The sequence below is a fragment of the Oncorhynchus masou genome, chromosome 25, assembly GCF_036934945.1.
Source record: "Oncorhynchus masou masou isolate Uvic2021 chromosome 25, UVic_Omas_1.1, whole genome shotgun sequence".
In the NCBI taxonomy this organism is placed as follows: domain Eukaryota; kingdom Metazoa; phylum Chordata; class Actinopteri; order Salmoniformes; family Salmonidae; genus Oncorhynchus; species Oncorhynchus masou.
In genome coordinates this window covers 1,014,704-1,036,995 of record NC_088236.1, presented here as the reverse complement: position 1 = coordinate 1,036,995, position 22,292 = coordinate 1,014,704, and the positions used below count along the sequence as shown (strand labels likewise).

Genomic DNA, 22,292 nt, shown 5'->3' with positions numbered 1-22,292 from the left:
ATACAGGTGTCCTGTATGCTCTCTCTAAGTCTCTCTTTCTTTCTCTCTCTCTCTCGGAGGACCTGAGCCCTAGGACCATGCCTCAGGACTACCTGGCATGATGACTCCTTGCTGTCTCCAGTCCACCTGGCCATGTTGCTGCTCCAGTTTCAACTGTTCTGCCTGCGGCTATGGAACCCTGACCTGTTCACTGGATGTGCTACCTGTCCCAGACCTGCTGTTTTCAACTCTAGAGACAGCAGGAGCGGTAGAGATACTCCTAATTATCGGCTATGAAAAGCCAAATGACATTTACTCCTGAGGTTCTGACTTGCTGCACCCTCGACAACTACTGTGATTATTATTTTTTAACCATGCTGGTCATTTATGAACATTTGAAGATCTTGTCCATGTTCTGTTATAATCTCCACCCGGCACAGCCAGAAGAAGACTGGCCATCCCCTCATAGCCTGGTTCCTCTCTAGGTTTCTTCCTAGGTTTTGGCCTTTCTAGGGAGTTTTTCCTAGCCACCGTGTTTCTACACTTTGAGATATCAGCTGATGTAAGAAGGGCTTATAAATACATTTGATTTGATCTATATTTATGGACGTGACCCAGGTGTTCATGTTCCGGGTCCATGCTCGCTGGCATCGTTCTTATCCCTTGCTTGATAGATAGCTAACCAACTAGCTACGGGTAACACAGTCACAACCTCTGCAGACAAAATAAGTAGCTGAACTTGTGTTTGTTTAAGCCATTTTCTATTGACATTCATTTTGATACATCCATAACAATGAGCTGATGATGCCCAATTTTGCCTGGCATAGTGCCTTCTCACAGGACACTCGTCGACACTGTTCATTACGAGGAGATCACATTGTATATCAAACACTAGGCTAGAGGATAGCTAAATAGTTTGTTGCTAGTGAACCTGCCAATATGACAACCGAATGGTCGCATGTGTAGGAGCATATTGCGCCATGATGTCTGCTACAAAGTTAGTGTTCTTAATGTTTTGTACAATCAGTGTATATTAACCATTTAACCAGCACTATCTATAAAGACAGGGAAAGAGGGAGAGATTCATTTTATGGCTATTATATAGTCCTAAATTTTTCTTGAAAAGAAAGCGAGTCTAGATTGAGTAATGTAGAAATGCATGTTCTGTAGCATGCTCCATTAATTAGAATCGGATCAAATCTCATTTCAACAATACTGCTCATTGTCATGCATTTCACCAGCCTTGAGTAGTGAAGGAGGAGATGCTGACTTACCAAGCATCTGAGGAGAAGCCTCATGCTCCTGAATGATCACATGTCTAGCCCCGGGAGGAATCAGAAACATCTTAAGGAAACCTTTGCACAGTGTGAGACAGTCATCAGAGGGGAAGAAGAGGAGAGGATGTGGTTTGGGAAAGAGAAGAGGGAGAGGAGGTGGTTTGGGAAAGAGAGGAAGGAGAGGCAGCAGTTAGAGAGCAGAACACCAGATCTCTGTTTGCAGAGGTGGACGTGGACATGAACCTGAGGCTATGGCTTTGCTCTACTGAAGCTGGCAGCTTGGAGAATCATCTAGACTCATTTAGAATAATTTAGACACCGAAAATCATCTAGACACCTAGAATCATCTATAATCATCTAGATACCTACAATCATCTAGAATCAACTAGAATAATGTAGAAACATTTAGACACATCTAGAATAATGTAGAAACATTTAGACACATCTAGAATAATTTAGACACATCTAAATACCTAGAATCAGTTAGACACATCTAAACATATCTACAATCTTCTAGACTTCTTACAGCAGCTTCCACAACAGGGCACACAGGACTGTGATGGGTGAGGGAGCTCTATTGAAGCATGGCTGTTCCACTACCATTTAAAACTAAACGTCAAAAAACTTCATGTAGTAATGGCCTACATTTCAAACTGGGTAGGTGTCCAGTATTGTATATAGCATGTATCATAATTACATTGATAGTAAAGACACTGAATGATGAGTGAATGGGAGAGCTTTGAGCCAGGTGTCAATAAGCAGGAAACAGTAAATCCACACGGAAGCTGCAAAGCCGTATTTTCTACTCCAAGGATATCCACCACCTCTGCAAACCCATCAAGACTCACCAAGTACATTTCTAAAATCTTCTGTTTCATTCAGATAAACATTCCGAGCTCCTTTAGGCAAGGTAAATGCTCCTCTCGTCTTCCCTTCAAACAAAAAAAACAACAAGTTAGTTGTTTTCTGATGCCTTCATTTCATTGACTTGCTGTTGAAACTATCACGATATGATCTCTCTCTCCCCACACCCCCCCCCTCTCTCTCTCTCTCTCCATCCCCCTCCCTCTCTCCATTCCCCTCTCTCTCCCTCTCTCCATTCCCCTCTCTCTCCCTCTCTCCATTCCCCTCTCACACACATGATTTTACCCTTCTTCCTAGGTTCCTGCCTTTCTAAGGAGTTTTTCCTATCCACCGTGCTTCTACATCTGTATTGCTTGCTGGGTTTCTGTATAGTACTTTGTGACATCTGCTGATGTAAAAAGGGCAGTATGTGTGTCTGCTCTACATTACAGAGATTAAATCTGTCATCAATCAGACGCCTGGGAGTGGCCAATATTCCCTTTATGGTTGGCAGACCTGTCTCACGATGAGCTATGGCACAGAAACAGGACAACATACAGATGTGGGATCTAAATTTGATCAAACTGTTGCAGGAGAACGTTCATGCATAGCAGGACATTTAAAACATGTAATGTATTTGAGGTTTAAAAAGCCTTCTGACATTTCTGATTTCCACTTTGAAATTTCAGACTTGATTTTCTCTTAAGAAAAATGTATCAACCCCTGCAAAAATGTAAATTAATTATAATCCACATAATAGTTCACATTTCCTGTTGCTGCAGGATTATTTTCTTGCAGTAGCAAACTGGCTCAAATTAAGATCCTATATCTGTATCAATTCTACTGAGTGAAAAGCAGTAGTTTTGTCATAATTCAGTGGTGTAGAACGTTTCTAAGCTATCTGTAAAGCCTGATTAATAAAATTAGCTACCCAAATTGGTGACCTTGGGTATTTTATATGTTTTAGTATGTGACATACACAGACATGCACAGATTTGCAATTCTAAACTTGATGTAAGTATGCAGGATCACCGTTTTGGGTAGCTACTTGCATTATTGCCTTGCGTACACAGGTAAGGTATAAATTAGGGGACTAGTATGGAGTAGGGGCTAGGGGACTAGGGAGTAGGGGCTAGGGGACTAGGGAGTAGGGGCTAGGTAACTAGGGAGTAGGGGGCTAGGGGACTAGGGAGTAGGGGACTATGGTGTGGGGGATAGGGGACTAGGGTATAGGGGCTAGGGAGTAGGGGACTAGGGTATAGGGGCTAGGGGACTAAGGAGTTGAGAACTGTAAGGTCTAGAACACTGGATACTTGCAGGTTGTGTCTTCCAAGAAAGGGATATCTTTTTGGCATCTCTTGCTTAACTTTTTTCCTGTTAAAAAAAGGTGAGTGGTTTAGTGACAACAGAGAGAAGAAAAAAAGGTGAGGGGTTTAGTGACAACAGAGGAAAGAAAGGTGAGGGATTTAGTGACAACAGACAGAGGAAAGAACGTTGAGGGGTTTAGTGACAACAGACAGAGGAAAGAAGGTTGAGGGGTTTAGTGACAACAGACAGAGGAAAGAACGTTGAGGGGTTTAGTGACAACAGACAGAGGAAAGAACGTTGAATGGTTTAGTGACAACAGACAGAGGAAAGAACGTTGAATGGTTTAGTGACAACAGACAGAGGAAAGAACGTTGAATGGTTTAGTGACAACAGACAGAGGAAAGAACGTTGAATGGTTTAGTGACAAGAGACAGAGGAAAGAACGTTGAATGGTTTAGTGACAACAGACAGAGGAAAGAACGGTGAAGGGTTTAGTGACAGAGGAAAGAATGTTGAAGGGTTTAGTGACAGAGGAAAGAATGTTGAATAGTTTAGTGACAACAGACAGAGGAAAGAACGTTGAATGGTTTAGTGACAACAGACAGAGGAAAGAACGTTGAATGGTTTAGTGACAACAGACAGGAAAGAACGGTGAGGGGTTTAGTGACAGAGGAAAGAATGTTGAATGGTTTAGTGACAACAGATAGAGGAAAGAACGTTGAATGGTTTAGTGACAGAGGAAAAAACTGTGAATGGTTTAGTGACAACAGACAGAGGAAAGAACGTTGAATGGTTTAGTGACAACAGACAGAGGAAAGAACATTGAATGGTTTAGTGACAGAGGAAAAAACTTTGAATGGTTTAGTGACAAGACAGAGGAAAGAACGTTGAATGGTTTAGTGACAGAGGAAAGAACGATGAGGGGGTTAGTGACAACAGACAGTGGAAAGAACGTTGAATGGTTTAGTGACAGAGGAACAGACAGGAAAGAACGTTGAGGGGTTTAGTGACAACAGACAGGAAAGAACGTTGAGGGGTTTCGTGACAACAGACAGAGGAAAGAAAGGTGAGGGGTTTAGTGACAACAGACAGTTAGAGGAAAGGGTTAACAAAGAGCAGGAAGAGGGGGCAACACTCATGCAGGGTTTTGTTCCTGCCTGCTCTAACAAACCTCATTCTACTAACCAGCAGTTCATCAGGAACTTGATGTGTTAGTGAAGTGTTGAAGCAAAGCCCTGCAGCATGTCTCACCAGCATCACCATCAATATTATCAATACCATCACTACCATCAATACCTTCATCAATACCATCATCCCTATCAACATCACCTCCGTCAAACATACCACCATCACTATCAACATCACCTCCATCATCACTATCATCAATACCATCATCACTATCATCGATTCCATCATCACTATTATCAATACCATCATCAATACTATCATCAATACCATCATCAATACTATCATCAATACCATCATCACTATCATCCATATCATCATCACTATCATCAATACCATCATCAATACCATCATCACTATCGTCAATACCATCATCACTATCATCCACACCATCATCACTATCATCCACACCATTATCAATATCATCATCCATACCATCATCACTATCAACCATACCATCATCACTATCATCAATACCATCATCAATACCATCATCACTATCGTCAATACCATCATCACTATCATCCATACCATCATCACTATCATCAATACCATTATCAATATCATCAATACCATCATCACCATCATCCATACCATCATCACTATCATCCATACCATCATCACTATCATCACTATCATCCATACCATCATCACTATCGTCAATACCATCATCACTATCATCCATACCATCATCACTATCATCAATACCATCATCACTATCATCAATACCATCATCACCATCATCCATACCATCATCACTATCATCCATACCATCATCACTATCATCAATGCATTCATCACTATCATCAATACCATCATCACTATCATCAATACCATCATCACCATCATCCATACCATCATCACTATCAACATCACCTCCATCATCCATACCATCATCACTATCATCAATACCATCATCAATACCATCATCACTATCGTCAATACCATCATCACTATCATCCATACCATCATCACTATCATCAATACCATCATCAATACCATCATCACTATCATCCATACCATCATCACTATCATCAATGCCATCATCACTATCATCCATACCATCATCACTATCATCAATACCATTATCAATACCATCATCACTATCATCAATACCATCATCACTATCATCCATACCATCATCACTATCATCACTATCATCCATACCATCATCACTATCATCAATACCATCATCACTATCATCAATACCATCATCACCATCATCCATACCATCATCACTATCATCCATACCATCATCACTATCATCAATACCATCATCACTATCATCAATACCATCATCACTATCATCCATACCATCATCACTATCATCCATACCATCATCACTATCATCATACCATCATCCATCATCCATACATCACTATCATCACTATCATCAATACCATCATCACTATCATCAATACCATCATCACTATCATCAATACCATCATCACTATCATCCATACCATCATCACTATCATCATACCATCATCACTATCATCCATACCATCATCACTATCATCCATACCATCATCACTATCATCCATACCATCATCACTATCATCCATACCATCATCACTATCATCACTATCATCCATACCATCATCACTATCATCACTATCATCAATACAATCATCACTATCATCAATACCATCATCACTATCATCCATACCATCATCACTATCATCCATACCATCATCACCACCATCACTTTCATCAATATCATCATAACCAACACCACCATCAATACCATCATCAACTATATATTAGGTACCCCCCGTATATAGCCTTGTTGTTATTTTATTGTGTTGTGTTACTATTTTTGCTTCAGTTTATTTAGCACATTTTTCTTACTTACTTTTAAAAAAACTCGACATTGTTGGGAAAGGGCTATTAAGTAAGCATTTCACGGTAAGATCTACACCTGTTGTATTCGGCGCATGTGACAAATACAATTATATTTTGATATGAAACACAAAATGTGGATGGAGTGCTTGACACAGTGAGAGGACTGTTGCTTGGTGATGGACACAGTGAGAAGACAGTTGCTAGGTGATGGACACTGTGAGAGGACTGTTGCTAGGTGATGGACTGATGTGGATGTGTGTTGCAGTGTTATGTGTCCCCTACCAGCTTTCTTGGGGGTGCGGGTGAAGGTTCCCTTGATGGTACGACAGTGAGAATTGTCTCCACCACACACTCCACACTTATCCTCCACCTTGTTGGAACCAATCTCTTTGTCGCAGCCAACTTTCTGGAAGACAGAACCACACAGAAAAGCAAGACCCGTCAAGTCTGTTTTGGGAAATCAGGAGTGATATTTGTAACAAGCTTGAAGCTGTTGTTTTTAACCCTTGATTAGCTAGTGCCAAAACATGACATTCAGTAAAGAGGCAGACTAATTCTGAAGGAGAGACATTAAGCTGGTTCTTTCACTTCAAATACATGATTTTATCTTCAACATTAATCTGATACTCTGATAACTTTTACCTGTAACCTTCTTGAGCATTCATATTTCAGAACATTCACTGTCAATGTTTGTCCAGAATATCACCACACTCTCCCCTAACACAATATGTTTGGGGGGCTCCAGAAGGTCGCAGAAGTTTAAAATCAAATCAAATCAAATGTTATTAGTCACATACACATGGTTAGCAGATGTTAATGAGAGTGTAGCGAAATGCTTATGCTTCTAGTTCCGACAATGCAGTAATAACCAACAAGTAATCTGACTAACAATTCCAAAACTACTGTCTTATACACACAAGTGTAAGGGGATAAAGAATATGTACATAAAGATATATGAATGAGTGATGGTGCAGAGCAGCATAGGCAAGATACAGTAGATGGTATCGAGTACAGTATATACATATGAGTATGTAAACAAAGTGGCATAGTTAAAGTGGCTAGTGATACATGTATTACATAAAGATGCAGTAGATGATATAGAGTACAGTATATATGTATACATATGAGATGAATAATGTAGGGTATGTAAACATTATATTAGGTAGCATTGTTTAAAGTGGCTAGTGATATATTTTACATAATTTCTCATCAATTCCCATTATTAAAGTGGCTGGAGTTGAGGCAGTGTGTTGGCAGCAGCCACTCAATGTTAGTGGTGGCTGTTTAACAGTCTGATGGCCTTGAGATAGAAGCTGTTTTTCAGTCTCTCGGTCCCAGCTTTGATGCACCTGTACTGACCTCGCCTTCTGGATGATAGCGGGGTGAACAGGCAGTGGCTCGGTGGTTGTTGTCCTTGATGATCTTTATGGCCTTCCTGTAACATCGGGTGGTGTAGGTGTCCTGGAGGGCAGGTAGTTTGCCCCCGGTGATGCGTTGTGCAGACCTCACTACCCTCTGGAGAGCCTTACGGTTGTGGGCGGAGCAGTTGCCGTACCAGGCGGTGATACAGCCCGACAGGATGCTCTCGATTGTGCATCTGTAGAAGTTTGTGAGTGATTTTGGTGACAAGCCAATTTCTTCAGCCTCCTGATGTTGAAGATGCGCTGCTGCGCCTTCTTCACGATGATGTCTGTGTGGGTGGACCAATTCAGTTTGTCTGTGATGTGTATGCCGAGGAACTTAAAACTTACTACCCTCTACACTACTGTTCCATCGATGTGGATAGGGGGGTGTTCCCTCTGCTGTTTCCTGAAGTCCACAATCATCTTCTTAGTTTTGTTGACGTTGAGTGTGAGGTTATTTTCCTGACACCACACTCCGAGGGCCCTCACCTCCTCCCTGTAGGCCGTCTCGTCGTTGTTGGTGATCAAGCCTTCCACTGTTGTGTCGTCCGCAAACTTGATGATTGAGTTGGAGGCGTGCGTGGCCACGCAGTCGTGGGTGAACAGGGAGTACAGGAGAGGGCTCAGAACGCACCCTTGTGGGGCCCCAGTGTTGAGGATCAGCGGGGTGGAGATGTTGTTGCCTACCCTCACCACCTGGGGGCGGCCCGTCAGGAAGTCCAGTACCCAGTTGCACAGGGCGGGGTCGAGACCCAGGGTCTCGAGCTTGATGACGAGCTTGGAGGGTACTATGGTGTTAAATGCCGAGCTGTAGTCGAGGGACAGCATTCTCACATAGGTATTCCTCTTGTCCAGATGGGTTAGGGCAGTGTGCAGTGTGGTTGAGATTGCGTCTGTGGACCTATTTGGGCGGTAAGCAAATTGGAGTGGGTCTAGGGTGTCAGGTAGGGTGAAGGTGATATGGTCCTTGACTAGTCTCTCAAAGTACTTCATGATGATGGAAGTGAGTGCTACAGGGCGGTAGTCGTTTAGCTCAGTTACCTTAGCTTTCTTGGGAACAGGAACAATCGTGGCCCTCTTGAAGCATGTGGGAACAGCAGACTGAGATAGGGATTGATTGAATATGTCCGTAAACACACCAGCCAGCTGGTCTGCGCATGCTCTGAGGGCGCGGCTGGGGATGCCGTCTGGGCCTGCAGCCTTGCGAGGGTTAACACGTTTAAATGTTTTACTCACCTCGGCTGCAGTGAAGGAGAGTCCGCATGTTTTCGTTGCAGGCCGTGTCAGTGGCACTGTATTGTCCTCAAAGCGGGCAAAAAAGTTATTTAGTCTGCCTGGGAGCAAGACATCCTGGTCCGTGACTGGGCTGGTTTTCTTTTGGTAGTCCGTGATTGACTGTAGACCCTGCCACATACCTCTTGTGGCTGAGCCGTTGAATTGAGATTCTACTTTGTCTCTATACTGACGCTTAGCTTGTTTGATAGCCTTGCGGAGAGAATAGCTGCACTGTTTGTATTCGGTCATGTTTCCAGTCAACTTGCCCTGATTAAAAGCAGTGGTTCGCGCTTTCAGTTTCACGCGAATGCTGCCATCAATCCACGGTTTCTGGTTTGGGAATGTTTTAATCGTTGCTATGGGAATGACATCTTCAACGCACGTTCTAATGAACTCGCACACCGAATCAGCGTATTCGTCAATGTTGTTGTCTGACGCAAAACGAAACATATCCCAGTCCACGTGATGGAAGCAGTCTTGGAGTGTGGAATCAGCTTGGTCGGACCAGCGTTGGACAGACCTCAGCGTGGGAGCTTCTTGTTTTAGTTTCTGTCTGTAGGCAGGGATCAACAAAATGGAGTCGTGGTCAGCTTTTCCGAAAGGAGGGCGGGGCAGGGCCTTATATGCGTCGCGGCATTTAGAATAACAGTGATCCAAGGTTTTGCCAGTCCTGGTTGCACAATCGATATGCTGATACAATTTAGGGAGTCTTGTTTTCAGATTAGCCTTGTTAAAATCCCCAGCTACAATGAATGCAGCCTCAGGATGTATGGATTCCAGTTTGCAAAGAGTCAAATAAAGTTCGTTCAGATCCATCGATGTGTCTGCTTGGGGGGGAATATATACGGCTGTGATTATAATCGAAGAGAATTCTCTTGGTAGATAATGCGGTCGACATTTGATTGTGAGGAATTCTAAATCAGGTGAACAGAAGGATTTGAGTTCCTGTATGTTTCTGTGATCACACCACGTCTCGTTAGCCATAAGGCATACGCCCCCGCTCCTCTTCTTACCAGAAAGATGTTTGTTTCTGTCGGCGCGATGCGTGGGGAAACCCGCTGGCTGCACCGACTCCGATAGCGTCTCTCCAGTGAGCCATGTTTCCGTGAAGCAAAGAACGTTACAGTCTCTGATGTCCCTCTGGAATGCTAGGCACTGCATCTCAGTGCAAGTGGTGTCACTGCAGTCCCTGATTCAAATCCAGGCTGCATCACATCCGGCCGTGATTGGGAGTCCCATAGGGTGGCGCACAACTGGCCCGGCATCGTTCCGGGTTTGGCCGAGATAGGCCGTCATTGTAAAGAAGAATTTGCTCTTTAACTGACTTGTCTAGTTAAATAAAGGTTAAATTAAAAAGAATAATACTAATAATAGTAACACAGAGGGGTAGTCAACTCAAGGCACTCCCCTGACAGATGCTGTAGGGTTAGGTTTGGGGTTAGGTTAAGGCTAGGTTACTCACCTAACATTCTCCCCTGATATAGTTGGGTTAGGTAACATTAGGTTAGAGTTAGGTTACTCACCACACACTCTCCTCTGACACAGATGCTGTAGGGGTCTTTGTAGGAGCAGCGTGTCCCATCATGCACCAGCTGCTTCATGTATGCCACGTCAGCAGTCTCCTTCGACTGGCAGTAGAGGTGGCACCTCTTATTGGCTGAAACACAGTACAGCTGACTTGGCAACTAAAACTCTCACAAACTTTTACAGATGTACTATTGAGAGCATCCTGTCGGGCTTTAAAAAAAATAAAAACAGCTTTTATCTCAAGGCTATCAGACTGTTAAACAGCCATTACTAGTCGGCTACAACCCGGTTACTCAACAATGCACCTTTGAGGCTGCTGCCATATTTACATAGACATAGAATCACTGGCCACTTTAATCATCTCATATGTATATACTGTATACTATTCTACTGTATTTTAGTCAATGCCACTCCGACATTGCTAAATGTCTTAATTCTATTATTTTACGTTTAGATGTGTGTAGTATTGTTGTGAATTGTTAGATACTACTCCACTTTTGGAGCTAGGAACACAAGCATTTCAATACACCCGTCATAACATCTGCTAAATATGTGTATGTAACCAATCACAATTGATTTGATGCAATCTAAATCAAGTTAAATAAAGGTTAAGTACAAATAAAACAAAATAAAAAGCATGTTGAGACACAGTGGTGCGCCGTGGCTTGCTAATAGGGCACGTAAAGGCACAGTGGTGCTATGTGGCTGGCTAATAGGGCACGTTAAGGCACAGTGGTGCTCCGTGGCTGGCTAATAGGGCCCGTTGAGGCACAGTGGTGCTCCGTGGCTGGCTAATAGGGCACGTTGAGGCACAGTGGTGCTCCGTGGCTGGCTAATAGGGCACGTTGAGGCACAGTGGTGCTCCGTGGCTGGCTAATAGGGCCCGTTGAAGAATACTGGTGCTCCATGGCTAGCTAACAGGGCCCGTTGAAGAATACTGGTGCTCCATGGCTAGCTAACAGGGCCCGTTGAGGCACAGTGCTGCTCCGTGGCTGGCTAATAGGGCACGTTGAGGCACAGTGGTGCTCCGTGGCTGGCTAATAGGGCCCTTTGAAGAATACTGGTGCTCCATGGATAGCTAATAGGGCCCGTTGAGGCACAGTGGTGCTCCGTGGCTGGCTAATAGGGCCCGTTGAAGAATACTGGTGCTCCATGGCTAGCTAATAGGGCCCGTTGAGGCACAGTGGTGCTCCGCGGCTGGCTAATAGGGCACGTTGAGGCACAGTGGTGCTCCGTGGCTGGCTAATAGGGCCCGTTGAGGAATACTGGTGCTCCATGGCTAGCTAATAGGGCCCGTTGAGGCACAGTGGTGCCACATGGCTAGCTAATAGGGCCCGCTGAGAAACAGTGGTGCTCCGTGGCTGGCTAATAGGGCCCGTTGAGGCACAGTGGTGCTCCGTGGCTGGCTAATAGGGCACAGTGGTGCTCCGTGGCTGGCTAATAGGGCACAGTGGTGCTCCGTGGCTGGCTAATAGGGCAGAGTGGTGCTCCGTGGTTGGCTAATAGGGCACAGTGGTGCTCCGTGGCTGGCTAATAGGGCACGTTGAGGCACAGTGGTGCTCCGTGGCTGGCTAATAGGGCATGTTGAGGCACAGTGGTGCTCCGTGGCTGGCTAATAGGGCATGTTGAGGCACAGTGGTGCTCCGTGGCTGGCTAATAGGGCACGTTGAGGCACAGTGGTGCTCCGTGGCTGGCTAATAGGGCCCGTTGAGGAATACTGGTGCTCCATGGCTTGCTAATAGGGCCCGTTGAGGCACAGTGGTGCTCCGTGGCTGGCTAGTAAGGCACGTTGAGGCATTGTGGTGCTCCATCGCCGGCTAATAGGGCCCGTTGAGGCGCAGTGGTGCTCCATGGCTGGCAAAAAAAAAGTTCTACTTGGAACCAAAAAGTGTTCTACTATAAGGATAGCTGAAGAACCCTTTTGCAATGCTTTTTTTAACAGTGAATACACTACTCACAATCAAGGTGCTCATAGGGCAGCCAGTGGTGTTTGGTGTTCTGGAACTCAAAGTGGGAGTTGCGTAGCTGGCACTGCTGGGCCCTGAAGTCCTCAAAGTGTTTGGGGCAGTCATCGGTGTTACACAGCTGGTACTCGTAATTCACCCCGGGACAGTCCCCACCGCCGTTAGAGGGGCTGAGGAGAGGGGAGAAACATACACTATCAACATTATACATTTTCTAAATTACACAAACATATCTACTATCAGGTAGTGCAGGGGTACTCAAATACTATTTGAGAAAGTTCAGTCACACAAATGTCCTGTGTGTGTGTGGTAAAAGGTCCGGATGGATATTGTCATTTATCAACAAAAAAAACCACCGCACGGCCCGTGCCGACCCCAAACTGTTCACACCGCTTCTACACATTTTGCCATGGGCCGAGAGAACATTTTGAAGTTTTCAAGCTATTTTCCTGCAATTCAACACATTTTGCCAGGTTAAATCAAATCCAATTGTAATGCCATGTCTTATGCGTGTTCCTATGATACCTGGGTGACTCAACAAAATCCATGGCGGCTTCCTAGGGGTTGAGGCCCCTGGGCACATAATCTGGCCATGATATTTACAAGATTTAGATAACCAGCTAAAATGTGCTAAAACGTACCTACCTAGCTTACTTACCTACCTACCTAGCTAACATGTGCTCGATAGTTTACAAATAACTCTAACATGCCTGGGCATTTTTTTAAATTCACCTTTGAGGACAATTGAGAACAAGTTCTCATTTACAACTGCGACCTAGCCAAGAAAAAGAAAAGCAGTTCGACCCATACAACAACAGAGTTACACATGGAATAAACAAAGTTACAGTCAATAATACAGTAGAAAAAGTCTATATACAGTGTGTGCAAATGAGGTGAGATAAGGGAGGTAAAGCAATAAATAAAAGGGAGGTAAGGCAAATAAACACTGGAATGGTAGATATGCAGAAGATGAATGTGCAAGTAGAGATACTGAAAGAGCAAGATAAATAAATAAACACAGTATGGGGATCAGGGTGTTGGATGGGCTGTTTACAGATGGGCTATGTACAGGTGCAGTGATCTGTGAGCTGCTCTGACAGCTGGTGCTTATTGCTAGTGAGGGAGATATGAGTCTCCGGTTTCAGTGATTTTTGCAGTTCGTTCCAGTCATTGGCAGCAGAGAACTGGAAGGAAAGGCGACCAAAGGAAAAATTGGCTTTGGGTGTGACCAGTGAGATATACCTGCTGGAGCGCATGCTACGGCTGGGTGCTGCTATGGTGACCAGCGAGCTGAGATAAGGCGGGACTTTACCTAGCAGAGACTTGTAGATGACTTGGAGCCAGTGGGCTTGGCGACAGGTATGTCTTATCTGGTGTCCTGTGTGAATTTAAGTACAATCCCTCTAATTCCCTCGCTATGGGAGAGGTTAGGGGGAGTGTGGTGCTAGGAGTTAAAGGGAGTGTGGTGCTATGGGAAGGGTTAGGAGGAGTGTGGTGCTATGGGAGGGGTTAGGAGGAGTGTGGTGCTATGGGGTTAGGGGTTAGGAGGGGGTTAGGAGGAGTGTGGTACTATGGGAGGGGTTAGTGGGAGGGGTTAGGAGGAGTGGTGCTATGGGAGGGGTTAGGGGAGTGTGGTGCTATGGGAGGGGTTAGGAGGAGTGTGGTGCTATGGGAGGGGTTAGGAGGAGTGTGGTGCTATGGGAGGGGTTAGGAGGAGTGTGGTGCTATGGGAGGGGTTAGGAGGAGTGTGGTGCTATGGGAGGGGTTGGGGAGGGATGGGAGGGGAGGAGTGTGGTGCTAGTTAGGGGGAGTGTGGTGCTATGGGAGGGGTTAGGGGTTAGGGGAGGAGTGTGGTACTATGGGATGGGAGGGGTTAGGGAGGGGTTAGGGAGGAGTGTGGTACTATGGGAGGGGTTAGGAGGAGTGTGGTGCTATGGGAGGGGTTAGGAGGAGTGTGGTACTATGGGAGGGGTTAGGAGGAGTGTGGTGCTATGGGAGGGGTTAGGGTTAGGGGGAGTGTGGTGCTATGGGAGGGGTTAGGAGGGTGGTACTATGGGAGGGGTTAGGAGGAGGGTGGTACTATGGGAGGGGTTAGGAGCTTGGGGGGAGGGTGTGGTAACGTGTATCGGGTCTTGGTACTATGGGAGGTTGTTGCACTGGCGGGGTTAGGAGGAGTTCTGGGAGGGGTTAGCTATGGGAGGGGTTAACCCCGGTCCCACAGGAGGGGTTAGCGGGAGGGGTTAACAGGAACCATATTTCATCCAAGAGCCCCAGGAGCCATCCTGCGTCACCTGGTTGACATTCTTCCACATGCAGTGACCTTTATAGCACCACTATAGAGGAGACAGAGGACAGTCAGACAGACACAACAACAAGCTGAGCTAATGGTTACGTAGTTATGCATAGTTTAATAGGAGTTCTCACCTTCCCAGGAGCACACTCAGTACCATCCAGAGGAGGGCCTTTTTTGGTCTTGCAGAAGTATGGGTTGTCAGGGTGACTGCACCACAGCTGCTTACATGGGTCAAATGTGCGAAACTGAAAGAAGAAGAAGAATACATTTTAAAACGCTGTCTGTGGTTTACTGGGTTGGAGTTCCAATGGAACGATAGACAGGAGATGTTCAGGAAGCCAGTCAGCCAGCTGCAGTATGGCATATCATTATCTACCTACCTCATCCCCATATTGTTTTTATTTACTTTTTTGCACACCAGTATCACTACTTGCACATCATCATCTGCTCATCTATCGCTCCAGTGTTAATTTGCTAAATTGTAATTACTTCGCTACTATGGCCTACTTATTGCCTTACCTCCTCATGCCATTTGCACACACTCTATAGAGATCGTTTTTTTGTATTGTGTTATTGACTGTACATTTGTTTATTCCATGTGTAACTCTGTGTTGTTGTTTGTGTTGCACTGCTTTGCTTTATCTTGGCCAGCTAGCAGTTGTAAATGAGAACTGAAAATTAAAAGGTGAAATAATATAAAGGTGAAATAAAAAAAAACGATTTTAAAAAATGTATGTGTATGGCTGAATACATTTTATATTTTATTAGGATCCCCATTAGGAGCTAGTCTTACTGGGGTCCAACACATATATCGAAAAATACATTACAGACAAAATACTTCCATTTAAAAACATGAACATGTAGTGTGTGTGTGTGTGCATCTATCAGTTAAACATACATGTCAGTAGATACACACAGCAAGTAGGTCACATGTCAGTACACACACACACACAACAAGTAGGTCACATGTCAGTACACACACACACAGCAAGTAGGTCACATGTCAGTACACACACACACAACAAGTAGGTCACATGTCAGTACACACACACACAACAAGTAGGTCACGTGTCAGTACACACACAACAAGTAGGTCACGTGTCAGCACATACACACAACAAGTAGGTCACATGTCAGCACATACACACAACAAGTAGGTCACATGTCAGTACAGACACACACAACAAGTAGGTCACATGTCAGTACAGACACACACAACAAGTAGGTCACATGTCAGTACACACACAACAAGTAGGTCACATGTCAGCACACACACAACAAGTAGGTCACATGTCAGCACACACACAAACAACAAGTAGGTCACATGTCAGTATATACACACAACAAGTAGGTCACATGTCAGTACAGACACACACAACAAGTAGGTCACATGTCAGTACAGACACACACAACAAGTAGGTCACATGTCAGTACACACACACACAAACAAGTAGGTCACATGTCAGGTCACATGTCAGTACAGACACAGAACCAGTAGGTCACATGTCACTACAGACACACACAACAAGTAGGTCACATGTCAGTACAGACACACAACTAGTAGGTCACATGTCAGTACAGACAACTAGTAGGGCACATGTCAGTACAGACACACACAACAAGTAGGTCACATGTCAGTACACACGCAACAAGTAAGTCACATGTCAGTACACACACAAAAAACAAGTAGGTCACATGTCAGTACACACACACAACCAGTAGGCCACATGTCAGTACAGACACACAACTAGTAGGTCACATGTCAGTACAGACACACAACAAGTAGGTCACATGTCAGTACACACACACAACAAGTAGGCCACATGTCAGTACACACACACAACAAGTAGGTCACATCAGTACATTGGGCCGAGATTGCTGTACAACATTATAACACATTCAGTCTGTACAAACAGGCTCTCAAAGTGCTGGATAGGAAGCCCAACAGCAATCATCACTGTTACATCCTCAGAAAGCATGAGCTCCTGAGTTGGAAAAATCTTGTGCAATACACCGATGCATGTCTTGTATTCAAGATCCTAAATGGCCTGGCTCCCCCGTGCCACTCAGTACTTTAGTTAAACAGAAAACCCAAAGTCATGGCAGCTGATCCACAAGGTCTGCCATGAGAGGTGACTGTATAGTTCCCTTAAGGAAAAGCAACTTTAGTCAATCTGCTTTCTCTGCGAGAGCTTCCCATGTCTGGAACACATTGCCATCAGACACACAAAACTGCGTCACCTATCACACCTTCACAAAAAACATAGTTTTAATTACTTAGCTCCATGGTCCTGGAATTCTCTCCTGAACATTTTAACATTTGATGATCTAGTTTCGTTGGTGGAGTTTAAACACTTGATCGATGTATATATCATAGACAAGTGTAATTGTTTGTAGGCCAGCTGTTTTTAGTCAAGACTTTCGTATATTTAAAGTAAAATGTTTTTGTTGTACTGTATGTGTGTTTATAGTTTTGTTTAATGTTGTGTTAGTGTCTGCAAGTTGTTTGTCTGAAACATTGTTCCCCCTGCTGCTTTTGACCAGGTCTCTCTTGGAAAAGAGATGTTATCTCAATGAGAAAACCCTGTATAAATAAAGGTAAAATAAATAAAATGAAGACATGGATAAAGGCCAAACAGATTTGTGAACATAAAGACATGGCTAAAGACCAATCAGACTTGTGAACATAAAGACATGGCTAAAGACCAATCAAACTTGTGAACATAATCCCTAGCTGTGTATTGCTGCTTTCCATGTTGTCTGTAGCTGGTGAGGTGTGGAAACACTTTTGCTTTTATGTATTTTGTTTTGTTTCTTTTTGTGCTATTGCTCTGTCTGCATGATACGTGTTGCTTGTTATATGTTTCTCTGTCTGCATGCTACGGGTTGCTTGTTATATGTTTCTCTGTCTGCATGCTACGTGTTGCTTGTTACATTTTTCTGTCTGCATGTTTCGTGTTGCTTGTTATGTTTTTCTGTCTGCGTGCTACGTGTTGCTTGTTCTATGTTCCTCTGTCTGCATGCTAAGTGTTGCTTGTGATATGTTCCACTGTCTGCATGCTACGTGTTGCTTGTTATATGTTGCTATGGCCGCATCCCATACCTGATGCAGTGAAAATATTTTTAAAAATGTAATGCGGCATCTTTTTGTCTCAATAAATGAGATTTATGCGACATCTTTTTGAGTGCAAACCCACTACACCTCTATCTCTGACCGATAACAAAACCCAACAGCACCAATAACACCATAATGAACCCAACAGCACCAATAACACCATACAGAACCCAACACACCAATAACACCATAATGAACCCAACAGCACCAATAACACCATACAGAACCCAACATTCCAATAGGACCATACAGTACCAATGACACCATACAGAACCCAACAGCACCAATGACAACATACAGAACCCAACAGCACCAATAAAACCCTACAGAACCCAACAGCACCAATAACACCATACAGCACCTAACACAACAATAACACCATATAGAACCCAACACACCAATAACACCATACAGATCCCAACAGCACCAATAACACCATACAGAACCCAACAGCACCAAACACACCAATAACACCATACAGAACCCACACACCAATAAAACCATACAGAACCCAACAGCACCATACAGAACCCAACAGCACCAATAACACCATACAGAACCCAACACACCAATAACACCATACAGAACCCAACAGCACCAAAAACACCATACAGAACCCAACAGCACCAACAACACCATACAGAACCCAACAGCACCAACAACACCATACAGAACGCAACAGCACCAATAACACCATACAGCACCAATAACACCATACAGCACCTAACACACCAATAACACCATACAGAACTCAACAGCACCAATAACACCATACAGAACCCAACAGCACCAATAACACCATACAGATCCCAACAGCACCAATAACACCATACAGATCCCAACAGCACCAATAACACCATACAGATCCCTACAGCACAAATAACACCAAACAGAACCCAACAGCACCAAACACACCAATAACACCATACAGAACTCAACATCACCAATAACACCATACAGAACCCAACATCACCAATAACACCATACAGAACCCAACAGCACCAATTACACCATACAGAACCCAACAGCACCAATAACACCATACAGAACCCAACAGCACCAATAACACCGTACAAAACACAACACTCCAATAACACCATACAGAACCCAACAGCACCAATAACACCGTACAGAACCCAACACTCCAATAACACCATACAGAACCCAACAGCACCATACAGCACCCAACAGCACCAATAACACCATACAGAACCCAACAGCACCAACAACACCATACAGAACCCAACAGCACCAATAACACCATACAGAACCCAACAGCACCAATAACACCATACAGCTCCAATAACACCATACAGCACCTAACACACCAATAACACCATATAGAACGCAACAGCACCAACAACACCATACAGAATCTAACAGCACCAATAAGACCATACAGTTCCCAACAGCACCAATAACACCATACAGGACCCAACAGCACCAAACACACCAATAACACCATACAGAACCCACACACCAATAACACCATACAGAACCCAACAGCACCATACAGAACCCAACAGCAACAATAACACCATACAGAACCCAACACACCAATAACACCATACAGAACCCAACAGCACCAAAAACAGCATACAGAACCCAACAGCACCAATAACACCATACAGAACCAAACAGCACCAATAACACCATACAGCACCAATAACACCATACAGAACTCAACAGCACTAATAACACCATACAGAACCCAACAGCACCAATAACATCATACAGATCCCAACAGCACCAATAACACCATACAAAACCCAACAGCACCAAACACACCAATAACACCATACAGAACCCAGCAGCACCAATAACACCATACAGAACCCAACACACCAATAACACAATACAGAACCCAACAGCACCAATAACACCATACAGATCTCAACAGCACCAATAACACCATACAGAACCCAACAGCACCAAACACACCAATACCACCATACAGAACACACAGCAATCACACCATACAGAACCCAACAGCAACATACAGAACCCAACAGCACCATACAGAACCCAACAGCACCAATAACACAATACAGACCCTAACACACCAATAACACTATACAGAACTCAACAGCACCAATAACACCATACAGAACCCAACATCACCAATAACACCATACAGAACCCAGCAGCACCAATAACATCATCCAGAACCCAACACACCAATAACACCATACAGCACCTAACACACCAATAACACAATACAGAACTCAACAGCACCAATAACACCATACAGAACCCAACAGCACCAATAACACCACACAGCACCAATAACACCATACAGATCCCTACAGCACAAATAACACCATACAGAACCCAACAGCACCAATAACACCATACAGCACCTAACAACCCAATAACACCATATAGAACTCAACAGCTCCAATAACACCATACAGAACCCAACAGCACCAAACACACCAATAACACCATACATAACCCACACACCAATAACACCATACAGAACCCAACAGCACCAATAACACCATAAAGAACCCAACAGGACCAACAACACCATACAGAACGCAACAGCACCAATAACACCATACAGCACCAATAACACCATACAGCACCTAACACACCAATAACACCATACAGAACTCAACAGCACCAATAACACCATACAGAACCCAACACACCAAATACAACATCCAGAACCCAACAGCACCAATAACACCATACAGAACCCAACAGCACCAACAACACCATACAGAACCCAACAGCACCAACAACACCATACAGAACGCAACAGCACCAATAACACCATACAGCACCAATAACACCATACAGCACCTAACACACCAATAACACCATACAGAACTCAACAGCACCAATAACACCATACAGAACCCAACAGCACCAATAACACCATACAGATCCCAACAGCACCAATAACACCATACAGATCCCTTCAGCACAAATAACACCATACAGAACCCAACAGCACCAAACACACCAATAACAACACACATAACCCACACACCAATAACACCATACAGAACCCAACAGCACCAATAACACCATAAAGAACCCAACAGGACCAACAACACCATACAGGACCCAACAGTACCAATAACATCATACAGAACCCAACAGCACCAATAACACCATACAGCACCTAACACACCAATAACACCATACATAACCCACACACCAATAACACCATACAGAACCAAACACACCAAACAGAACCCAACAGCACCAATAACACCAATAACACCATACATAACCAAACACACCAAACAGAACCCAACAGCACCAATAACACTGTACAGAACCCAACACTACAATAGCACCATACAGTACCAATAACACCATACAGAACCCACACACCAATAACACCATACAGAACCCAACAGCACCATACAGAACCCAACAGCACCAATAACACCATACAGAACCCAACAGCACCACCAACACCATACAGAACCCAACAGCACCAATAACACCATACAGCACCTTACACAACAATAACACCATATAGAACTCAACAACACCAATAACACCATACAGATCCCAACAGCACCAATAACACCATACAGAACCCAACAGCACCAAACACACCAATAACACCATACAGAACCCACACACCAATAACACCATACAGAACCCAACAGCACCATACAGAACCCAACAGCACCAATAACACCATACAGAACCCAACACACCAATAACACCATACAGAACACAACAGCACCAACAACACCATACAGAACCCAACAGCACCAATAACACCATACAGAACCCAACAGCACCAATAACACCATACAGATCCCAACAGCACCAATAACACCATACAGAACCCAACAGCACCAAACACACCAATACCACCATACAGAACCCACAGCAATCACACCATACAGAACCCAACAGCACCATACAGAACCCAACAGCACCATACAGAACCCAACAGCACCATACAGAACCCAACAGCACCAATAACACAATACAGACCCTAACACACCAATAACACCATACAGAACTCAACAGCACCAATAACACCATACAGAACCCAACACACCAATAACACCATCCAGAACCCAACAGCACCAATAACACCATACAGAACCCAACAGCACCAACAACACCACACAGAACCCAACAGCACCAACAACACCATACAGAACGCAACAGCACCAATAACACCATACAGCACCAATAACACCATACAGCACCTAACACACCAATAACACCATACAGAACTCAACAGCACCAATAACACCATACAGAACCCAACAGCACCAATAACACCATACAGATCCC

At 44.2% G+C, this 22,292-nt stretch overlaps 1 protein-coding gene across 1 annotated transcript in view; it reads right to left on the bottom strand.

The window, feature by feature from the left end:
* adamts3 (ADAM metallopeptidase with thrombospondin type 1 motif, 3) overlaps positions 1-22,292 on the bottom strand; it is a 210,917-nt gene that overhangs the window by 59,344 nt on the left and 129,281 nt on the right. The window contains 7 exon segments of the mRNA XM_064936528.1: positions 1,254-1,334; positions 2,105-2,188; positions 6,720-6,843; positions 10,639-10,772; positions 12,601-12,776; positions 14,746-14,939; positions 15,031-15,144. Of these exon segments, the coding sequence (XP_064792600.1) occupies positions 1,254-1,334; positions 2,105-2,188; positions 6,720-6,843; positions 10,639-10,772; positions 12,601-12,776; positions 14,746-14,939; positions 15,031-15,144 (907 nt within the window).